This window comes from Solea solea, chromosome 7 (genome assembly GCF_958295425.1).
Source record: "Solea solea chromosome 7, fSolSol10.1, whole genome shotgun sequence".
Lineage (NCBI taxonomy): Eukaryota > Metazoa > Chordata > Actinopteri > Pleuronectiformes > Soleidae > Solea > Solea solea.
The window spans coordinates 10,993,256-11,017,294 of NC_081140.1; the positions used below are offsets into that span (position 1 = coordinate 10,993,256).

The window sequence follows — 24,039 nt, forward strand, 5'->3', positions numbered from 1 at the left end:
AAATTCATTGGTTGGTTATGCCGCTTTTCCACTACATGGTCCCAGCCTGCCTCGCCATGCCACGGCAGTTTCATGCAGCCGTGCAGTGATGACTCCACCCACGTTGAGGAGGTACTAGAAAACCAACCAAACCACATAGAGTCGAGCTGTATCGTGCCGAGGTGAGGCGATGCAAGCTTGGACCATGTAGTGGAAAAGCGGCTTAGTCATTTGAAACCCAGTACCTAATGTAAGTAGGTCAATGATTGACACGACCTTAAAGTTCATTCTTTCCACTTTAATAAGCTTATGTGTGTAGTATCCTTGACCCATGTTCTAGCCCACATTAATATGTAAATGACTTTAATGATTCAAATGAGCAGGAGTACAGTATGACATTTAATCAGTATTTGTGATCATGTGCACACGTTTCAATAATAAAATATACACTGTTTGGACTGCATCCAGTTTTGTTGTACGGTGTGACTGTGCAATGACAGTAGAGGTATTTTATTCTAAGATGCCTGTTGTTGACTGGATTCAGACTGGTGACTATGGGGTTGCACAGATTAATGGTGTCACAGTTTGTGCTGAGGGTGAAATCACTGCGGCAACAAAGGTGAAATTGAAATGCTGATTTTATGGATTTTAATGGATAGGCTTGACTAATGAAGCATGCATGCTTTCCTGTCAAAGTTTATCAATTTACCCTTTGCTCTTTGGCTTCCATCATGGCTGGAAGCACATTGGTGTGTGTGTGTGTGTGTGGGGGGGGGGGGGGGACATGTGCTTTTGTGTTTGTGGTCCATCATTTAAAAATGACAATATTTCTTTTGCTCTGCTTAGTACCTCAATATTGAAACACTGTCTTTGTTTTTATCCCTAGTTTCATCTTTTAAATAGTCCAGTTACTACTATTCTAATCATTGTTATAGTTATAGTAGTTATAGCATATCATTCTAGCAGACACAAACAAAACTCATTGCCTCATCTACTAATATCCCCCCCCCCATGATTTTGAAAAATACCAAAAAGGTTGGCTGGTAGCTTAGTGAGCGAAATGAGGAGGGAGTGTGAGGAGCAGTGCAGGGGTCTGATAGTGAATGTGACACAGAGTTGCAGCTTTGTGGATAAACCTCCCTACTAATGAGGTGCTCACTCAGTTTGCACAGTTAAATCGAGCTACGGCTGTAGTCCGACCAAGACAGGCACAATCAATTTCCTGTTGACCTTTACGTCACAGAAAAACAAAGAGTGAATGGTGAGATGGATTGTGCTGTGGTTTTTGTCTGCTGTACATGTTAATTATGATACAAATTAGATCGAGCATGGCTCTTGTGGTTGCTGTGTTGTCCCAACAAAGACGCCGTCGTCGTGTTGTTTGTTCTTTTCTGGCTTATCTTATACATGCTGGAATAATCGGACCCATTATCCAGGTTTGTTAGTCCGACTAAGACTAGCTCGATTTTGGTCAGACTAACATGTTTATTGTGACATTAAGGAAACCAAATTATTATTCAACGCACTGAGTGAGTTGAAAAGAGTGTTCCAGTGAGGCAAGAGGGAACACTCTTGCCTCACGCTCATCACGCTCATTTTTATCGCAAAAAAATATAATACTTTACAATATGCTGTAAACATTTACACCTGGATCAACACACTTGAAAAAAAATGGTTTAGGGGTTTAGTTATACTTTAAATACATGCAACATTACTTTTTACTTTTCATTTAATCTTCTTTATCATGGTATTTATGCCGTCAGGTTTTCCATACATTAAGAAATCCACACTGCCTCTTGAAATCACCTTCCCTCCTCTCGTCATGCTCTTTTTAAAGTATTCTTATTGCAGATATAATTTAAAATAGCATCTAAGTTATCTAGCAATTCGAGGAGTTTATTAAAGCACCTGGCTCTTTACCGGGTGGCACTCACAATATGAAGATTAGAGGAATTTCTTAAATGGTTTGGCCTTGACCCCAATACAAGTGTGCTGTTAAAGTTTTCTTCCTGCAGTTGCTCACAGGGTGTGCTCTGCTCTTCTTTTGCTTACCATGCATATCTGGTTCAAATATGAGGTCACGTTTGCTTCACAATAGTTTCATATCTCACTTCTAAAAACCCCTCTAAAGCTGCCAAAAATGGTTTAGTCCATGGCAGCAGGGACTGCTCAGTTCCATTGACAGCAGATGAGGAGCTTTAAGTCCATAAGGAGGGCTGACATCCCTAATACTGCCCTGTCAGCTTACGCCATGACACTCTGAGCAGAGCTGCAGACAAGGGCAGAGAGGATACAGCATGTACTACACTGACGTTTTTATATTTGAATAACCTACAGAGAAAACTTGTTTCTGGGTTCTTTACTTTTACAGCACACTTCAGTACTGTAACTAATAAGGTAATAGAATGGTTAAAAACTATGTAATAGGGAAGTATTATTATCTTAGTGCCATCTCAGCCAGTTCAAACTAGTTTCACGTGACATGCTCTTCCTTGGAAGATATTCGGATTTCCTTCATTTGCACACACAAACAGGATGACATTATTTGTTACTACACTTAATAGTCTCATGAGGTTGATCACTCATTGTTCTGCTTTTCTGGAATACCTCCTAGAGTTAGATTTGTTCATTACTTTGCCATCTAAGCTGTAGAACCTAAAGTATCACAAGAGACATTGAAGCCACGCTTAAGCTGCTTTGGTGCCACCCGATTGTCCAGTCGGGTTTACTCACTCTCACTCGCTCATCTCCTGCTGCTTTACCCTCTACATTAGGGTTGTGGGGGCACTGGTGCCAATCCCAGCTGACATAGGGCAGGAGGTGGGACAGGTCGCCAGTCCATCGACTCACACCTATGGTCAATTAAGAGTGTCCAATTTACCTAATCCCCAAATCTGCATGTTTTTGGACTGTGGGAGGAAAGAAAGGCCAGTTGGGTTTCAGGTAAGAAAGTAACCTAAATTCTGAAAACAACATAACATCACTATCTTATTTTTCTAATGGGCCAACAAGCATACGTATACAAGTATGCGCACATATTGTGATCTGGGGATTTCAGTGTGTAGTGTGTAGACTTTTGCTGATGAAGCACACACACACACAGGTGCAGAAGTAGGACACAGTCACCACCTTATGCTCAGAATATACGAGTGTGTCATCACTTGCTGCTTAGGGGCAGCTGCAGAGAAAATAAAAACAAAACATAGATAACACTTAGGAAACTAGGAAGAAATTATACAGTGTAAAACCCACAACATTGTCATTATTGAAAATGCCTGCAATACACACAGCTGAGAGGGAAACTGCTGCAGTGGTTGAGATTCAGCAACAGTCTGTCCGTCAAAAAACAAAAACAAACATAGATTAATATTCACATTGGACGCTTCATATTGCAGTGTATATCTTAAATGACCATTGAATGTAACAAAAACGTGTTTTAAGCTGTTAGTCGCCTCCAAATAAATCATTTTATATTAACAATTTGGAATTTTATTTCCTCTGTAGTTGCGGAACATCACAGCCCATACTGTTCATGCAGTATACTGCAGAGTACAAGCAAGCAAGAAAGACTTTGAGTAAGAATTAATATTCTCCTCAGCAGAGCTCAAGTTTGCCTCTCCTCTTTGAGCAGCCGTGTAGCTGTAAAACCTCTAATTAAACATGAATCCTTGTATCGATTGTGGATATGAATTGTAGCCTTCTTTACAATAGGGCAAAAGTGTACTTGCAGCATGCTCATACTTTTGCATCAATCTTTCTCTTTCAAATACTTAAGAATTGTATACTCCTACACCACTGCATCTGTCACATGTATTTATTTATAAGTGCAAGTGTAAATTCATCATATTAAAATACAAGGCTAAAGAGAGTAGTGGAAAAAGCTAACCATAATGGTTCGATTATGTTAAGATCAGTGGTTACAGTTGTCGTTAATGGTATCCATATTTCCCTATAACCACTTAAAAATGTGCATTGATGCACATCAACAGTGTTCCTTGAAGTAGAACTTGTTTTTGCAAATAAAAGGTGGGGACATTGGTCATTTTCATTCGAAAACACGTTAAATTCATCATGGGCACACTGTTATTGTGCTGGTGGTCTGGCAACCCCGAGCCTCTTTGAGTGTGTGTGTCTTTTTAATGTGACTGAGGTAAAGTGGGCAGCGCTCAACACGATCGACTGTAGCACTTTACTTGAACTGCACACTAATGCATCACAGTTAAAAGCATAGAATCAAGATGAACTGAAATGGAAAGTGGAAAAGTCAGCAGATATTACTGTGACAGCTCGGGCTGTTTTTTTTTTTTTAGCCACAGCAGGTGATGTTGAACTCAATGTCTGTGAACGCAGAGCAGCACATCAGGAAGCTCGTGATTATGTTTATGATGCTTTTCTTCTACAAGTGTCTCGGTGGCCAAGTTCAGTTCATATTAGTTTGCCAGCACCCGTCTCCTTTAGAAAACCCAGACATGATCTCACTCCATGTTGAAGCACTGTCACACATATATACTCACTATGTAAATCACAGTACAACACTGATACAGTACAACATAAATAAAAGCAACAGCAACCTACGTATGTGACAATGAGAGTATGCTTCAGCTTATTCTGTGTCTGGCTCAGAATGATGCGTGTCGGGTTCAGGTCAGGCTCAGTCAGTATTCTCTCAGGCTTGGTTAGACAGAAACATGCGACCCGAGCCACTCTAACTCAAGGAAAGGCATGTAATATTAGAGATATATTCAAAATGTACAGGGTTAAAACTGCACAAACAAGGCCACTGAAGCCATGTCACCAAGCAGTACAATTCAGCTCAGTTCATTTGTAATGCAATTATTTGCATTTCCATTGTCAAATGTTGAGGGGGTACAAAAATAGTTCACTCCCTGTTTTGGCATCCTTCCGTTGGGGTACCAAGCACACTGGTACTCCTCCTACAGGGTGGAGCTATAGACGCACTGCAGGCCGTTGATTTGTTGACCAGAGAATCTCACTTACTTGAGATGGTAGGGGAAAAACAGCACTGTTTTTACTTCAGCCTTCTCTCAAACAAAGCTTGTCCTTTAAAGATAAGATAAAATGGTCCTCTATTTGTCCCCGCAGTGGGTAAATTTACAATTGACTTTTCTTGTGATAAACAGCTACATCAAGAAGAAACAACATGGAAAGCTGAATGTCCTCTGTTGTCTTCGAAGGGGGCATTTTAGGTCACATGAGTGATTCATTGCTTAAAAGCTAAATTAGCTGAAGTACTCCAGGGTCAGAAATGTGATATTTACCTTAAATTGCTAGTACTGTATGCTTTACAGTAACCACTTTATTTAGTTTTTTTTAAAGCTGCACACTCTCCAGGACAGTAACACCCCTGACAACTGCAATTACTACTTTTCAACAGAGGAAAGAGTGTTTAAACCAACTCTAATTCCATATGTGGAATTGGTTGAGAATTCCCTGAGGAATGGACTTGTATTGATCTAGAAGGTGCTGCTGATGAATGGCTTTTCCATTAGTTGTGAGATTGATCCAAGATTGTGTTCATCTCCTCAGTGGTGATGGCACAGCAGGGGTGAAGGTAATATGAAGAGCTCAATTTCAAAGGAGTGAAATAGGATTAGAAAAATAAACACCATCTCACCCCCAGCTCTATACAGGTATAGCACAAATAATACAACATAGATATAATACATACTGTGTTTTTTAATTAAAGGTGGTTGAATTTTTAATGTTTGTAAATATATTTCAGTAATTGATGAAGTGAGTTAAAGCTTGAGGTTGCAGATGAGCTCATGGCAGGAGTTAGCACTGTGATATATCTGGTGTGTGCATATATGTGTTGAATAGTCGAAGTGTTGTTTTGTTTATCCTGCTTGTCTTGTTACACCAACCAAGAAAAATGGTTTCCCTATGGGGACACGAAGGTACCTACAACTACTACTGCACAAGCTCAGAACCAGTTCAGTCACCGTGGGAGCTAACCAATTACTTTAACAGTCGCCTCCAACCCTGGTTTCTGTGCGTCACCTTATCCCATAGAGACTCTTGGGAGATGGTCCACAGTAGATGAGGTCCTGGCTCCCTGAGTTTGTAGCAGGACAGATTTATCATGTTCATGTTCATAGATTGTTGTTCTCCTAGCATCGATGATAGTGGAGTTATGTAGCGCTGAAAACTGAGCTGAGACAGAGCACTTACATTTATTAACAATTGTTTCTACGCCAAATCAAATGTGCTGTGATGTATAACTGCTGAAAAGCATCTGGGCTTGACTTTTTCCAACCATAGCAGCAAACTGACTTCCTGTTTGTGCTGCACCTCTGTCCTCCAGTTCAGATGTTGATTTTTATCACGCGGATGAGCATTGTGGCGTTTCCCATGACCGATGACAACAGACGGAGAGACACAAACAAACCAATATGGAAATGGCTGCATTTATTCAAGTCCAGATAATGACGCGGTCCATTGTCGTGCATTGTTTACAGTGACACATGCACGCACATGCAGGGATAATACTGCTGATGGAGCCTGCAGCAGAATACTGTGTTTAGAGAGCAAACAAAAACACTTACTCTATAAACGCACACATACACGTGCCCACAGTCAAACACACTTGTATGTGCTGTAATCAAACAAATTCACAGATGCAAGAATTTCCTATCGTTCCAGCTGTTACACCTCAGCCTGCTGGTTCTCCTTTTCCTTCTGATTCCAATCTCCACTCACCTCCCCCATCTTGTTCATCCATCCATTTGATTTGGTGCTGCCAATGGGGGTTGGGTTAAGTGAAAACTATTACTTTTACACAACTATATTAGCAAATATGGGCTTATAACTTGCAAATACTGTAATGTTGACATCTGTTTGTACTGTATTTGCACAAAATGCACAACATACTGTGTCCTGAAAGGGAAATCAGTGTACCAATTACAAAATGAAGTGCAAAAGAGTGGCCCACTTTCAACAGCAGGATTTATCATTCTACAACAGAGGGGGACAGAGCTCACAAATATGTCTCCTGTAATGACTTTCTGTGTATGTTAGAAAAAAGAAAATCCTGGAGAGAATATTTTTGCTGCATGGAATTATTGGTGGAGGAAGAAAGGAGGGAAGCTTCAAAGATAAAGACAGGTGAGAAAACGGTGTGAGAGGATGAGTGAGACAGGTAGAGTGGGAGCTAAAGAGAGAGAGAGAGAGAGAGAGAGGGTGAGACGGAGACTGAAACAGTGGGAGTGGGAAAGAGAGAGAGAGAAAGCTTGAGTATGTGTTGCACCACATGCTTCTCAGTTCCCTGAAGCAGAGCTGTCGGCAAAGAGGCTGCCCTGCTGAGAAAAAAACAGAAACAACAGGAACAAGTAAAAAAGAGCAATGCATCCAGATGCTGGATGGAGAACAAATATCACAGCGTGAGGGAGAAGAGGGAAAAGATGAGAAACTGGGGCACAAGCATATTATTGACTTGCATCAACATCACTATGGACCTAGAGGAAGTGGGAGTCGAGGAAGAGCAAAGCCAACAGAAGTAGTGACAAGACTGAAAAAAGCGCTGACGGCAGGCGTGTGAAGGTGCATCCTACCTGGACCGGAGAGAGACTCCTCACCTTCTCTTCCTAGTTTCCTCCTGTCTCCCTGTCCTCCTGTCTCATATCAGTTCTCTGACCCGGTCTCCTCCTCCTCCCTCTCCCTCTCTCTCTCTCACTCTCACACTCTCTCTCTCTCTCTCACACGCATACTACTGCTCGCTCTCTCTTCTTACAGTCAGACCAGGGAAGCACAGTGCCTGGGTTGCATCTCCATCTCTCTCCGTCTGTTTCGCTCCTCCGTTTCTCCACACTCTCTCCACCTCCTCTGATTGTGAGTCTGCAGCTGAAATCCTGTTAGGAGAACAGGACACAGGAGAGAGAACACCAGAGGGGCATACATTCTTTTGAGATCCCTCAAAGAACTGACGGGTTTTTGTTCTTTTTGGCCTTTGATGAGTGACCTAATCTGCTGCTTCTCTTCCCCAAGAAAAGACTTGAGTTGAAGACTTGATGTGAGAGCAAGAACACAGAGAAAGAGCTCTTTCGCAGCTTGATTTTTCTTCACAGAACCAAGTGAAGAGAGAAACCTAATCCTTTTTAAAAAAAGAACTTCAAAAGGAACAGAAGAGCGTTTGTGCAGACTTTGACTAAAAGAACGAGATGCTGAGAGAGAGATTTTGAACACGCGCTTTTTGTGACTTCAGCGCTCCTTTTACAGGCTGGTTCCGCTCCCTCTGTCCCATCTGTACTTCTGTGTGCCAGGCTCTGCTCCCTCTTCTGAAGCTCAGCCATGCAGGTGTCCATCGCCTGCACGGACCACAACCTCAAGAGAGGCAATGGAGACCACAGCAAGCAAAGCGCCACCAGCCCCAACGTGGTGAACCAAGCCAAGGCCAAGTTCCGCACTGTGGCCATCATTGCTCGCAGCTTCGGCTCCTTCACCCCACGCCACATCTCACTCAAGGAGTCAACGGGGAAACACACGGGCATGAAGTACAGGTGAATCTGCTGGGATTATTGTCCATGTTTGTCTTTTACACCTTTTTAGGGTTAAAAGTTAGTTAGCAAGATAGAAAATCTTTGAAATAAGTGCACTTCCCTCTGTGGTGATTGTTATTTAATAATGACATCATTCTGAAAAGCACAATTAAACCTCACACTTTCAACAATAAATTGCATCTTAAAGCTGAATCTGCATCTTAAAAATCACACAATTAATGAACACAAAGCATATTGTACTTGCATTAACAGAAAAACAAAAGTCAGACCAAACTGAAGAGCCATCAAGGCCAATAAAAGTATATAGGAGACAATCATTTCTCGTATGTACTCATGTATTAATAAATAAGTGCAAATAAGTGCAGTGTCCATCGCTTTCAGATAAGTGCACTACGATGCCCCCGATACTGTCATTACTCACAGAAGTCCAGTGGTCCACTGTAAGAGGCAAGACCTGTGTTTGTCCAAGTGTCTTCAACCTTCATACGAGGAGTGAGCAATATAAAGTCAATACCTAATTGTGATCGTTTGCAGTTTGATTCGGGAGGTGATTTGTTTCATGTCAATCCTCAGATTATTACATTAGATGCCAATGTACTGCAATGCAAGGATGTCAACGTGCAATACATTATAATAAAAAATAGAATGAAGTCAAAGTAGATAACATTACATCTTTTGCAATTTTCCAATTGTGATTTTGACTTCAAAATGCTTAATTGTTCAGGCTTACTTCATTTCCTGTGTTGATTCCTGAGAGAATAGAGTTCATGATGCGTCGACCAATGCTATTTCAATCATTTCTCATAGTCCATCTTCCTCTACAATGCTAATTTGTTGACGGGTACGTTTCGTGGGAGCTTCTTGCTGACACATTTCGTTATTTTTCCATAACTAACTAACACACTGTGGTAATCACTGGGTTCATTGGACAACTTTTAAGTAAGGTTTTTGACCTCTAGAGCTCCCCTCTAATACTTTTTATTGCTGTCATATCGTGTAATTTCTTGTTCTTGCCTTTTTGGATTGAAATACAGAAGCAGCTCATTAAAACTGGTTATCACAACAAGAAAACCTGTCTGATTTATGAATAAGCGCTATTTGGTGTCTGCTACCTGCTGAGAGTTTACAGACAGTTTCTACACATCCTTCGTCTCTTCTCTCTGTCAGTCTCTCCTCGCTCCTTTTTCTCCGTCTCCCTACAGTTCATGTACACCTTTTCATTCTCCAGCATTTCTACACTGTGCGGTACAAATGTCACACCTCTCTGCCTATTTTTTCTTCTCCTCACACATACTCAGGCTCTCAGGTTCTGATGTTTTCAAATGCCATGAATGGAAGTGTACTTCTTTTTCTTCGGCTTCTCTCCCACACACCTAAACACTTCCCCCCCAGTTTTCTTTCCTCTCTGCCACTTTCTGAGGCTTGGTGAGACATCTCCGCAGTGTGGGCAGATTGTCTGAGTCGGATTTGACCTCAGCAGTGCTGCTGCTCAGCTGACTGAGCTGTGTCTTGGACTCTCATCGCCTCAAGCTGTGAATCTTCTGTAAAATACAGTGGCGTTACTTTTCTTTCCAAGCTCTGCAGATCACTGTCAATGGAGACTGTGTTGTGTGCTCAGCGAGTGCATGAAGATGGGGTTTGCAGAGCAGAGACAGTGACAGAGTACAGGCTGAGGGAAGCACTTATTGTTAATAATGTGTTAAATAAAACCACTTGATTAAAACGCTCCTCGGTGTCAGAGCAGACAATATCAGCCCTAAATGTGGTAGCAGTTTTGCTGATGGTACATTTTAAAGCTGTTATTGAACTTTCATGTGCTGCACAGTGGCTCGTAACAAATTAAACTTCAGTGATGGTTTATTTTGATAGACAATTGTTGAGTCTCTACTAGTGATCAACAGGTATTCAGTATCAGGTCAACAGATGATCAGTTGACAGTTATTCAGCTGACAAGTGTCATACAATTAAATAACTGCTGTGCTTCACATGTTTCTAACCCTTATCCTATAAAAAAGTGCCTATAAAAATGATCATTACTGTTAAGGACTCCTTAAATGACATTGTCTAGACAATATGTAATGTCAGTGGGACATGATGTTTAATGAGCAGTAATGAGAGCTGGTAGACAGGTGAGCAGCGGACTGTTTGTGGCTTGGTGCCACGTCATGTTGCTTTGGAAAAACAGATGGGCTCAGGTGTATTTGTCAAAATAATGGATGCTGGAAGAGAAAATGACAACTGCTTCACTTTGAGATTCATAAGACACTTCCATTGTGATTGGTGCCTTTTGAAATGGACGTTTCAAAGGCAAGCTTGAGCTTATTATGTTAAAAGCACATTGTCAAGGTTCTCATTTTAATTTAATTTCAGTAGAACTAGAGGCATAGAAAAAAAGGCATCCTCTTGTTTGTATCTCTATACATTGATGACCTTCTGCCAGAGTTGTTAATCCATGCTGATGTGTCAGTATTGATCGTAGGACACTGGCTTCATGAAGGTTTGTGCTGATCAGTGTGTCATGACTGTGACAGATGACAGGCAGTAACAGAATCTCTTGACAGGCGTGGATGGATGAGATTATTGAGTGAACTGACTTGGAAACACATGAATGGTGGGTCACAGTCACTGCAACCACATTAGTATTTATGGAACTAAGTTGATAAACAATATGCAAATTCTGAAAAATATTTCCCCTGGTCTTGATACTAGCATGAGAATTTCAGTTGAGCTTGTGGTTTGAGAAGTAATTTGCCTGCTGCCTGATGAGTATTTTCATGTCATGCCGCAGCTAAATGTACATTTATGGGAATATTTGCTGCTATGTGATAGCCAGGGTCGTAATATTGTTCAATTGTAATGGTAAATCAGATTAAATACTTGACTCTTTAACCTGTAGAAGCAGTTATTTTAAAACTATGTCTTGGGAAGTGAGCTGGGTTTGAGCGACTGGGTGAATATATCGAGTATTGATCACTGGCCAGAGACTTCACTCCTCATTACATGGTCCAACACTTACACGGCATGGCAGTGGTTCACTCATTTTCAATCAATAGATTTCATTATATTGTATGTTTCCCGTAGCAGCTTCTTCTTCCAAATGGGTTCATGACGAGCGCGCTCTCAAAGTTCACAGCGTGCATTCCATAGGCGCATCGCAGTAGATTGACGTGCCTCTTTTAGCCTATTTATCTAGTTTAGGTAAATTATACTTGGAAACTGCATTGTTTGTGATTAAAATCATCCCAATCAAACCCCATTCATGTATGATTTTTTTTAACTACTTCCATGGAGCGCAGACCAGCAGTGTGACGTATAATTACGTGCCCCAGAGCATGTCATTATGACGGACATTTGTACTTAGCTACTAATAACAAACCAACAAACAATGTGGATTTTCTTTGGTTATTGTATTGGGGAAAGTAGAGAGAAGAGGTTAAAGGGGAAGCGGTCAGAACCATGGACAGTGCTCGACCGAAATGCCATAATGGTGAAAACAATGTACCTGAGCCAGAGCAGAGGAGCTGTTTAATGTTGCTGTGGTGCTGAACTAACCACTTAAAAAATTGAACATGTCGCATAGGAAGTCAACTCCCAGTGGTGAAGGTGGCATACTCAGCAGGACGATGGATTTGATGCTTGTGCTTTTAGCAACATTATGCAAATACGGCAAATGGCTTACTTCAGGTCCGCTGGCTGTCCTTTTGCATCCACTTGAAAACCAAAATACTGTTGTTATGCTGCAGGTGGCTTATTGGAAAAGCTTGCTCAACCCTGAAGTGAACCCAAGGTTGAACACACCATCTGCTCTGGCACCGTAGGTGAGAGCATGATAATAGAAGATGTGCTTTTCTCTTGGTGTGTAAAATTATTTCATTTCTTGTGCTTGTTTCAGGCAGCGACCATCATCTCTCTCTCACACACACACACACACACACACACACACACACACACACACACACAAGGACAAGTAGAAATCATTGAAATTTTTATACATTCTAATGGCAGCAGTGTCGAGAGCCAGTGTTGGCAGTGGGGTAGAGAGCTGGGTTTGTGCATGAGGAGATGGGTGGGAGTGGCGGATGCATCACTGCACACATGTGAATGCAGTGATAAAATATTGGTTTATGGTGGATTTACAGAGCCATAGTTTTCAAGTCATTCTGACTGCAGCAGAAACAACAGAGCTTGTTGGTCTGAAACTTTTAAAATTACATTAACGTTACAAACAATGCATCAAGACTCTCGACTGATGCAGTGTGGTGAGAGATTATTCAATTGATAATGATCTTCTTAAATTCCAGACTTGGTAAATAACATTTGCATCAATCAGTCAGTCAGATTGGAGTCTTCATGCTATAATGTGTCTATACTGTATGTGTTTGTATAGACTGGGCCAAGAGAGTGCTTCCTGCGTCTGCATGTGTAGCACTGATGCAGCTTTGAATCAGTCTGAGTTTGTGGTTTGGCAGCACTGGTGAGATCTTTGTGTTGTCTCCTATTTAGGGTTGTTAATGCATACTTGCTTTATTGAGGGATGGTGAAAGAGAGAAGGATAAAGTACAGATGTAAAAAGAGGAGAGGAGAAGGGGGTAGGTATAACAGATGAAACAGCAGGTAGGTATAACAGAACTATCAGGGGATCTCATGAGACTATACTTGACTTCATATCACACCTATTAATAAGTCACTTCTCTCTCTGTGTGTGTGTGTGTGTGTGTGTGTGTGTGTGTGTGTGTGTGTGTGTGTGTGTGTGTGTGTGTATACAATCCCCCACAGAAATGTGTGAAACATTAAAATTCTGTACGTACTCTGGGTGCACACATTATAGGGTTCATTATTTTCTCTCTGACATACGTCACTAGCTTCTTTAACTCTTCAGCATTTTTTTCCATCCGTCTCTGTGAAAAAAAACAAATAAATAAGCATGTTTTGTTGAGGTGTTAAAGATAATAGTTTCCGAGAAGCGTCATAATGCAGGCATGGGTGATTTTGCAGTGATGGCATAGTAAGTAGTAGCCAAGTATCGTTACTTTTTTTCCAGTTGCTGAAGGCTGCAGCTTGACTATAGAAGCATTAGTTTTGTAAATCATGAAACCAGTGAAGATGTACATGTGGAGTCAGCTTCACTACAGCATATACAAGCCAAAATGGACATTTCTAGGATGACACATGTGCTGAAGGCGTTTCCTTATAAATCTGTTTTTAATGATGTTGTCTTACAAAGTCGTTTTCCTCCCTCTTTGGTGAGGCATTGCGGTGTGTCTTGGTGTTTGACCTCACTTATCAGAGGAATAATATGATCATACTTGCACGTGTCCTGCATATGGACAGTCAAATAAAAAATAAACTGCTCATGAAAAAAGAGAAACATTAACATTACTACGCATGTCTATCTTGTCTGGGGCTGCATGTGAGATCATTCGCCTGAACAAACATGATCATTTGTTTTATAGTCAGATATTTATAGCAGCTTTTTCTCAACTAAAAAGGGATAAAATGTGAAAGAAAATGATTAATAAAGGAAAGAATTCTTATAGTGACTGCTGGCCAGGCTCCAAACCACTACACAATAAATATCCTAAACGAACACATTATCTATGCTTGTTGCTATGGTAATTATGTGCTTGACTCTGTAGTGCCATCACTCAATTTAGAAACTTTTAAACTGGGCCTGCAATGATTTGTCGACGTAATTTGCGACGTTACATCTGACAAACCACGTTCAATAACTGCAATATATTAAGTTAAGTTATGCTAACAAGCCTTTGTATAAGCACACAAACATTCTTAGTGGTTATAAATAAGACGGACAGTGGTAGCAGAGCAGCATATTTTTTTGCGAGAAGCTGATTTGTCTGCAAATAAATACCATAAGCTGGGTTCATGTGTGTTGGGGTAACCCTGAATTTTACACCACTTAGGGCGATTTATTAGTTTCATCTGTGCTACTTAACTACAGTCTTTGAGCAAAAGAATTAAATATGAACCCATGTCTCCTTCCCTCCACATATTTAATTGAATATTAGAAGAATTAGAACTCTGATGAGTAATACATCGTTGAAATTACCAGACAGTCCATTACACCTAACCACTGTGTTGTACATAAATAACAGATCACTGAATTTTGCTATTGACCAATTACAATCAATTGCTCAACCATACCATGTAATAAGTCATGTTTGCTAATGATGCGTCAAGTGCAGTGAATTATAGCAGTAGCTGTTTTCTTCATTTTTTTTATTCGTGTTAATGAAGTTACTAGTGTTTATTCTGAACAAACAGAAATAATCCTGAGTACGTTGCAGCCCTGAACTGTCCAATCGGCCTATGTCAGCTGAGATTGGTACGGCTCCCCCCGCGACCCTCAGAAGCCTGATAATCAGGCTTCTGCAGAGCTTGTTGATGAGCTGACCATTTGAATCAGGTGTGTTGAGCAGGGAAACATCTAAAACATGCAGGCCAGGATTGGGCAACACTGCCTATCCTATTACCCCAACCATAACCACTTCAACTAAATTCCTGACCACAAGCCTAACCCCTAACTCTCATTTGAACATGAACTTAACTGCAGCCTAATCGAAGCTCAATTCTACCCTCACTTCAAAAACCCAAGTCTTGACTCTCAAAAATCTGCTTGACGTTATGAGGACCTAATCAATCATCCTCACATCATCAGCATATAATGACAACAAAAGTCTTGAACCATAGTTGCCCTCATAACCTAGTAGACATATACATACACTGTCACTCACAGAGTTACTTGCTTATGTAATTAAATACTTTTGGTAAGAATAGAAAACACAAGTTTGGGTTGGATGGGAAACTCACTGTGTGCAGGTGTAAAATAGCTTTGTTAGCTTTAGAAGAAGATAATGGTAGTTCCCTGAAGTCTTTTATCATTATGAACACAGTTTGTTGATGAAACGATCACAATATCAATTTTATACTGGGAAGTGGAACAGTGGACTCCTGCTTGAGTATTGATTAAAGGAGTGTAAGAAATAACAAGAGGGGAGACGGATGGGGAGTGTGTCAAATCTAAGAAAGATTACACTGTTAAATCCCTACAAGGTCTATTGCATTGAACTCTTTTGCAAATAACAAGCAGCCATTGTTGCTGATCATCTGTCGGTTTTACTGTGAAATGTCGCAGTGCCCTATAGCTGAATTAAATGTTGGACTCCATCTGTGGCAGCTGGCTATGAACTTGTTTGTCCATTTATTTGCTGCTGTTGTGACCGCAAGAAACGAAAATTCTTCAGGTTGTTGATTTGATCCCAGTAGCACTGTAAGAGTTTTCTCTGAAGTCTCTGAAGTTGAGAAAGTGCTTTCTTTATCGCACCAACACTTGCTTTTTATTTAGGAGGTGGTAGGACGGCTTGTCAAATTTGTTTTGTGCAACTTGTGGAGGGAGATGGGTTTGAATGGAGCTGAAAACAAAAAAAAAACTGGAAAGAAAAGGTCAATAAACTGAAATGGCAACTAAACCACATATTCACGTAATCTTACCATTTTGTGTGTCGTGGTGTAATAGGACCCAAACTACCCTGGGACCTCGAACGTCACACTGAATTGCAGTTTGAATGACCTTTAATGAAAACAGTCTTCAGCAGATTAAATGGAGCAGCAGAGTGTGGCAGCGTGTTCACACAGTTCAGTCTTTGGGCAGCGCAGAGATGGGTGAGAAGAGAACAGGATGCACAGACTACAGATAGTCAGCCTGGTAAGTGCTTCATGGAGGTAAATAATATACTGTACTTACAGCACAGAGTAGATGGCAGAAGCTCTGTTGGTGGAAAAGACAGGGCTCGAGGTCAAAGACAAAAGGCTGTTGAGTTTGCTGGGGCAGGAACAAAGAGTGGAGGTCAGGGGCAAACTGAATTGTAACCAGGAAAACAGTCCACAAAGAAACGCTGGAGATATAGATGATTCCACAGCACCAGAGGAGCAGCAGTGCAGACTGGGGCACTGTGGACCTGCTGTAAGCTACTGACAATTATATACCTCACACATTACTGTGTAAAATGTTGCTATTGTACAACTAGTGTATGTTCTTCATTATCACTATTTCTAAATTAAGGTCTGCACAACTGTTCTATTCAGCAGCAGCTACGACTAGACTGGCTCCTTCAGTCAAAGTGAACGATAATGAATGTTTCCATCTTAATAAATCAAGGGGACAGTAATCGATAATCAGCTGGCCTAAAGGTTAGCTCTGCTCCGCTCTCTGCAGAAGTGCCGATTCAGCGGATATTTTCATGAATATAGATGATGTAGATTATACACCATGGCATTATTAGCCTGCCTTCATTCCAAAATTAACTCTGCCTCCTCTCTTATGACTTGCAAGGTTACAAGAGAGATGCAAATGATTTGCAGTGGATAAGTACACATATGAAGCTCAGAGTCAACACAGCTCAAACTCCCCGTCCTAACATTTCTGCTTGTGTTGGAAAAACGGAACGTCGGTTTCACGCTAGCTCTCCTAACAGCTCTGTCCCTGCATTTATCTACATCACTTATGATCCTTGGTCCTGTTACTCAGGAGGATTCAGTCAAGTCTTTGTATGATCAATGTGAATCACGATTATTTTCACGAATCGAAATGTTTATTGCACTATTGAAACATTCAATGGTGTGTTTCCACTAGCTCGACTTGTGACGTCATAACGAGGGAAAATGCGTGACGGCGTCAAACAAGAATCAAACCGAACAATGCCGAACTGTAGACCAGCTTCAAAGACTTAACAATTCTGAAAACGTGGGTTAATCTCTAACATTTAGCAAAGGAAATGTCTGAAAACTCATCATTTAACAGAGGAGTCTGGTGTATTTGGCGACAGCACTGCTGAAAGCCTGCGATCGCGAGTGGTGGTTGTGTGATTCTCGTCACTACCACCTGGGTTTCCATCACCATCCATTTTGTATTTATTTCTCCTTAGCACACACTTTCTCCTATGTTCTGTGCCGCGCTCACCCAGCGACGCTGCTTGTAAACTCTCATGTGCAGACGGGCTTCCGCCTCCACTGAATCACGGGACGTAAGGACACTTGTTGAGAGAGAAGGCAGCGATGCAGCTCATGAAGTAAAGTGCAGATGAATCGTCATTTAGAAATGAGATCACGTGTAGTTCTGAATCAAGATGGCGATTTTTATTTTTATTTTTTTAAAATAACAATTCATCGTGCAGGCCGACATCATAGGTAACTGGTGAAGAAATTCTTTATTGTGATCCTGTTTTATGATAAAACAAAACAAATGAAATGGTTGTAGTTTGCAGCAACTGGCGTTCTCTCCTCTCACTTCTTCATACAGTATCTTCATGTGTAACGCTTGTGTGGAGCTGAATGTAACCATACTAAGGCCATATAATTGACTTCTGTCTCCATGGAGATGTGAATGACTGCAGAAGCTGCAATCAAGAGGCTCTGATGTGTGGGTTTGTCTAATGTGTGTGAAAGAGAGGCTTTTATAGGTTTATACAAGGCAAAATTTGACATTTCAAGGTGTTTTTAAAGCGTTGTATGATACAGAGATAGTTCACTGCTCTTTCGGTCTCACACATGCATGCACCACATCATGTTGACCACCCAGATCGATGTTGAGTCTTGGAGACGGCTCAGCTGAATCAGTAGATCAGAAGGTGCATGTGGGTGCACGCTGTGTTAAAGTACGAGTGAGTGAACAAAGACAAATAATGTGATCAGCGAAACAGGATGTGATGAATGGGGGGTGGACATGCACTGTTTGAGAAACTCTCTCAGCTTGTTCTTTAATGCGACTAAGACGTATTGTTTTCACACGTGGTTTTTCACACGTTGGTGTCATCAAAGCTGACAAAGGAAATCCTTCGGTGACAACCTTTGTTCACCATAGTCGCCCTAACGCAGTGTACAATCAGCTGTAATTCTGAAAGTCACTGTAACACATCAAGCATAAAGGAAGTGATTTTGTGTCCATCATCTCCTACAGTATAAGCACTATTGTAGTGTAACATAAAACCTTTTCATGATATAAGGTAGTTGGTCTTTCAGGTTAATTATTTAAAAAGTTAACTGTATTTTGATAGTTCCCACATTAACAGTATATAGGATGTGTTCACCATGTTTTGGTGATTCTAAATAGTCTAAAGTAAACTACAGCAGGTCAGGTCATAAACACTCAAACTAATATACCATATTAATATTTTATGAATGTAATATCTCAGCTATGAGAATGTGAAGTAAACCTCTGCAGTTCAACAACATTGCTCCGTTAATTCTTGAAAGCACAGTCCTCATAATGAAAATCAGAATAAATAAAATAAATATTTGGATTACACTCCTGACATGTTTTGAAATTATCAGTGAGTTGGTTCCTTGGGACCAACGAACCTCAAACAACCACGAACAGAGCCATTTTAATTATTTCGTACTGGACATAGATCACATCACCTCAGGTGAAAGACTCTTGTTTTGTCCCTCTGCATCTGTCCACCCCTCCATCTTCAACAACTCCACCTCTGCATGTTATATCGTCAGTCTCTGTGATGTAAATGTTTTTGCCCCATGAGAAAACATGTGATTCGTGTGCATACATCTGCATGATGACACACTTGCATACTTTGCTAATTGTAGCTTTAGTGAGTGACCCGTTCCTCTCTTCTGCTCCTCTCCTCCCTGTGTAATTATCCCAATTTCATTGTTCCCATTTCGTCCTTTTTTCCCTGTTAACCATTGCCGTCAACATGGCTTGGATGTGCGTTGCATATGGATCCCATGCTCGACTGTATTTCTGTTTTTAGACCTAACCGTCATATAATTATGCCATCTTTTGGATGAGAGAGAGAGAGAGAGAGAGAAGCAGCGGAACAAGCGGTTAAGGATGCAGTGGAAGACCCAACAGAAATTAAGATTTTTAATGATGTAATTTTTCTTGTGGAAAAAAAGCTTATTGGGTTCATTAGTCCTTAAGCTGCCAACACAGCGCTCATCAGTTTATATTGCTTCGTATGCACTTTTAAAGTGAAGCCCAGTTTATCTCAGTTACTCATTGAGTGTCTAATAAGTATATTACATAAACATCTGGCAAATGCCAACACACCAAGGGATTTCTGTCCTGATAGTGTGTACACTAATGCTCGTGTCACTGCTGTCATTGTGTCACATGGACCTTTGCTACATGTGTGTTATTAACTCCTCCTGCCTCTAATTAGGTGAAGTCAGGCTTACTTTTACAATAAGCAGTAACAAATTCATTTTGCGTTATGTTGTTGATGTACAGCACGATAAGCTTTTTTATTGTTGCTTAAATAAAATGACAGTAGGTTTTTGTCCACAATTATACCAGGACAAACAAACCGCTAGATAAGCACATGTGGACTTAAGTAAAAGCAATAATTCTGAACATTAGAGAAGCATATTTGCACAATTTGGTTGAACCAATTTGTTGACAGGACTTGGAAGATAAACAGTTCCTGTCCCTATATTTTCAGCAGCAGCAACGACAACAGCAGCAGGAAAAAACTCCACATATTTATGAGAATTCAGATACAACCACATGTGGCCAAATCTAGGAGGATGCAGTGGAAGATCTGAGGACCGGATGAAAGGTTGCCTTTGTCCAAGTCTGTGTTCTAAAATTTAACTTATAAAATACGTCCCTGAGCAGTTTTCTGTAGAATAGATTCTGTGTTGATGCTGAAGAGTCCAAGCTCATGTCGTCTTATCAACACAGAAGTGGTAGGAAATGCAATCAAGAAAGAAAGATGGAGCGTAAGTGTAAAACAGGTTAAGAGGGAGACTTCAAAAAAAAAAAAAAGAGACGGAGAAAACACACAGTGACAGGGGGAGAGATTCTTGTAAGGTGCAGTGCATGGCTGAGTGAGCACTGATGCACTTGAATAATGCAGCATGAATTGATCAAACAAGATTTTCAGAGTGTGGTCAGAGTGGGTATGAACTCATTTACAGTCCATATGAAGCACTGGCAGAAGCAGAAGCAGAAGCAGGGAGGTGGTAACTATATCTCCAAGTGATGTTTAGTGGCATTAATATATAGATGTTGTGTAAAGTATTTAATGGTCCCTCAGAAACAAATGTTTAATGTTTGCCCTCCCCTCAAGAAAGTACTTTAATCTCATACTACTATCTGCTGCACACTGATTTATGAGGGATGAAATCTGTCCTCTGTAATCTAATCGAATGTGATGTGTGTCTCATGTGACCACTTGAGATCAGATGTTTCTTCCCGAACCGTTTAATCAAATACACACTCATGTCATTTTTGTTCACAAGAGAGAGAGCAAATTACGTGAAATTCCAAAATTTCCAAGAAATGACAAAGACTGGCTTGTCCGAGAGGGCCACACGGTTGGTGTAGTGGTTAGCGCACTTGCCTTTGCAGCAAGTTGAAGAGGCGTGGGTTTTCTCGGGTTCTCTGTCTCCAAAAACATGCAACAACGGGAATAGGTAAATTGGCCACTCTAAATTGACCATAGGTGTGAGAGTGAATGGTTGTTTGTCTCTATGTGTGGCCCTGTGATGGACTGGCGAACTGTCCAGGGAATACCCCGCCTATAGCCCTATGTCAGCTGAGATTGAGACAGCACCCCCCGTGACCCTGATGTGGAGGATAAAGCGGTAGAAGATGGATGGATGGCTTGTCCAAGATCCCAAGGACAATCACTTGGCCAGATGCAGAGTGTGCTGCAAATCAATAAAAGTGGACGCCATGGGCGAATTGGCTCTTACAAGTTGCCCTCCCATCTTAAGCTGCGTTAACACATTTGGTCCTTGAATTTGAGGGAATTGGTCCTGGAAAGGCCTTGAATTTGATGTCAATCAATGTCTGGGAACCCTGTCTGTCAGCAATATTATATGTTGTTGAGTGTACTGTGCAGCTCTGTCTTCCAGGCAAATGTCTTATCAGCAGATACTCAATAGTAAAAAGATCAGATCAGAGTTGGGGCCAAAACAGCTGATTGGGACGTCAATAGATTTTGTGTGTGTGTCCGTGAGTGACAAGGATAGAGAGGGAGCGGAAGAGAGTGAATCAAGGCCTCGCTGATGCTGCTTTGACATGAAACATGGCCATCAGTGTTAACATTGTGGTGTATACTAAATAAAAGACTGCGGGTCAGAGGACTCCGCTAAGGAGAAGGTCTTAAAAGCATCCTGAGGACAGATTGTGTTCATGCAGCTCAGGAATGTGGACACATGAGTCCTGAGGACATATTGTGGATGCATTTGCAGTTGGCACAATCTGGACGTGAACAGATCACTCAATACTAATGTTACTATCAGGTATGAAGCAGGGTCTTAGTATTAGATCACCACACCACCATACTGCTTGCAGGGTGAATGCAGACCGTGTGATTCAGTCTCATCTGTCATTGAAGGGTTTATGTTCCCCTTGAACACAGTGTAAAGCATTTTGTTTGGATTGCCAAACCTGCACATTTACTCCAAATCCATTTTTCTACAACAAAAGGTCATCTCATTATGATTCATTTAAGATTTACTTTGTTTCATCAACCTTTTCTTCAGTTTGGACTCAAAAAAGCCAAAGGCATTTGTTGATCCCTGAAGGGATTTAGTTGTTGCACAGCATGCAGGCTTGAGCTGAATATAGCATGCTTTAATTGGTGCTGCAGTCGAAATGTCAAACAATGACCATGTTCTTCTAACATGTGGTATTAAAATTCCAAAAAAAGTTGGTTGAGAGTTGGTAACAATTACAAGCGAATATAATGTATTTGAAACATTGTACACAAAGTCTTCTGTGACTCCTCAGCTGAGTCTTCATCTTAGATAAACATAATTAACATTTTTCAGCCGTCATAAAGTAATAATATTCAAAAACATTACTCTGAACTTGACTGACTGCAATTGCTTTTCATTTCACAAAATCAGACCTTTTCTTTGACTTCTTGTCTTCTATTCAGTGCTTGTTTATTTTGCCCCCTGAGAGGAATTAACACTTACTATGATTGTTGGAAAAGGAAAAAAGAAAATGTAATGAATAACAAAGATGAGTCATTTCATCTTCACATTATCAAGAATTGTTCCTTGGCACTATAAAGTGTTAATCACTATAAAACAGAGAAAACTGTAATAATAATAATGACAATATTGGAGCATTGCATTGCATTGTATTGGTTGCATTGGAGACATGGCCGTTTTTGTCTCTCTCCTGTGTTATTCACTTTATGGCCTTCAATAAATGTCTTGGATTTATTAAACTGGTCATTTTAACTCTCTGTGAGTGTGTGTGTAACTGTGTCTGTACAGCAGCCATTAGCTGAGAATGCATTGGAGGCATCTGTTGTCGTGTTGTGCAGGATTTATTGATTGTGTTCCACTCACTCCAGCATTACACTGTGATAGCCTGAAAATGTGCTGGCTCTGAATTTTCTCTCGGGAGTAAATTTAATTCAATCGCTTCACTTGTGTATATGAATGTGTTTGACAGTACTGCGTCGGAGCTGGGCGTGTGCGCTTGTGCTAGTTTTTCACCCCCTACTAAATTGTGTCTGCCGCTGTGCATGCATCTCTGAATTTGTGCATTCATATATAAGACAAACAGTTCTTGTATCTTGTGTGTCTGTGTATTTAGATGTGTTTCTGTGTTAATCACAGCTTTGCACCTGATGAACGGCCCGTAAATGATATAACAGCCTATAAGACCGAATATAAATCCCTTAATCGGAGCAGCACTGTGACATAAATTGCCACGTCACTGTTCCTTTGGGAGAAAAAGCTTTAAATGACATTTTTTTATTTAAAAAAGACACACTGAGTGAACATAGTGATGAAAATGTATATGCAGGCAGTAGTAATGTGGTAGCTCAGTGGTAGAGAGAGTCGTCTTTCAACTACATGCCGATGTGTCCTTGGGCAAGACACTTGATCCATTTAACTCCTGGCGTGAGCGTGTGAATGCATATGAAAGACGAGTGAGAGAACTGTGCTGCACGCAGGTGCGCTGTATGAATGGGTGAATGGCAAAACTGCACTTTAAAGCAGTTTCTGAGTGGCCATCAGGGCTCGAAAAGTGCTATATAAATACAAACTATTTTAGTAATGTTTTATCCACAGCCATTATTATATTAGTAATATTTTATACACAGTTTACGTTGAAACAAATGAACAGCTCTATAAGTCACTCGTCATTTGTGCATAATGTATTTTGTTCAGTGGAGAGAAAAAGGTTTTGTTGATGATTTTTTGGGATGACTTAGTCTATAGCAAAGTACTTTGAATCATTTGATTAATTCTCAATAACAACCCTTTTATTGATGGAAGTTTATTGATTGAGTAAAAACTAATGACCCATCAGGATTAGTGGAAGATGCGTCACAGAAGTCTTTTTCGCTCATTAACTTGTGTGTTTTTTGTGTCGTACTCAACTTCATTCACATAAGTGTCCACTCCGCTTTTCTCAAAGACACTTAGCCAGCTGTCACTGAAGGCAAGACTTCTGTACCATCTACTATACGAGCTTCTCCTGACAAGAACACGCAGTATAGATGCACTGATGCTCTCTGAGTGATTGTAGGTGGTC

At 40.7% G+C, this 24,039-nt stretch overlaps 1 protein-coding gene across 3 annotated transcripts in view; it reads left to right on the top strand.

Annotated features, from left to right (window-relative positions):
• Positions 1-24,039, top strand: part of kcnab1a (potassium voltage-gated channel subfamily A regulatory beta subunit 1a) — an 87,778-nt gene that overhangs the window by 25,643 nt on the left and 38,096 nt on the right. Inside the window, exon 1 of one of the 3 annotated variants that reach the window (XM_058634925.1) lies at positions 7,270-8,495. The exons of the other annotated variants lie outside the window; for them this stretch is intronic. Within the exon in view, the coding sequence (XP_058490908.1) occupies positions 8,287-8,495 (209 nt within the window). The 5' untranslated portion in view covers positions 7,270-8,286. Of the gene's footprint in view, positions 1-7,269; positions 8,496-24,039 lie in introns of those variants that run through there. 3 annotated transcript variants of the gene reach the window in all.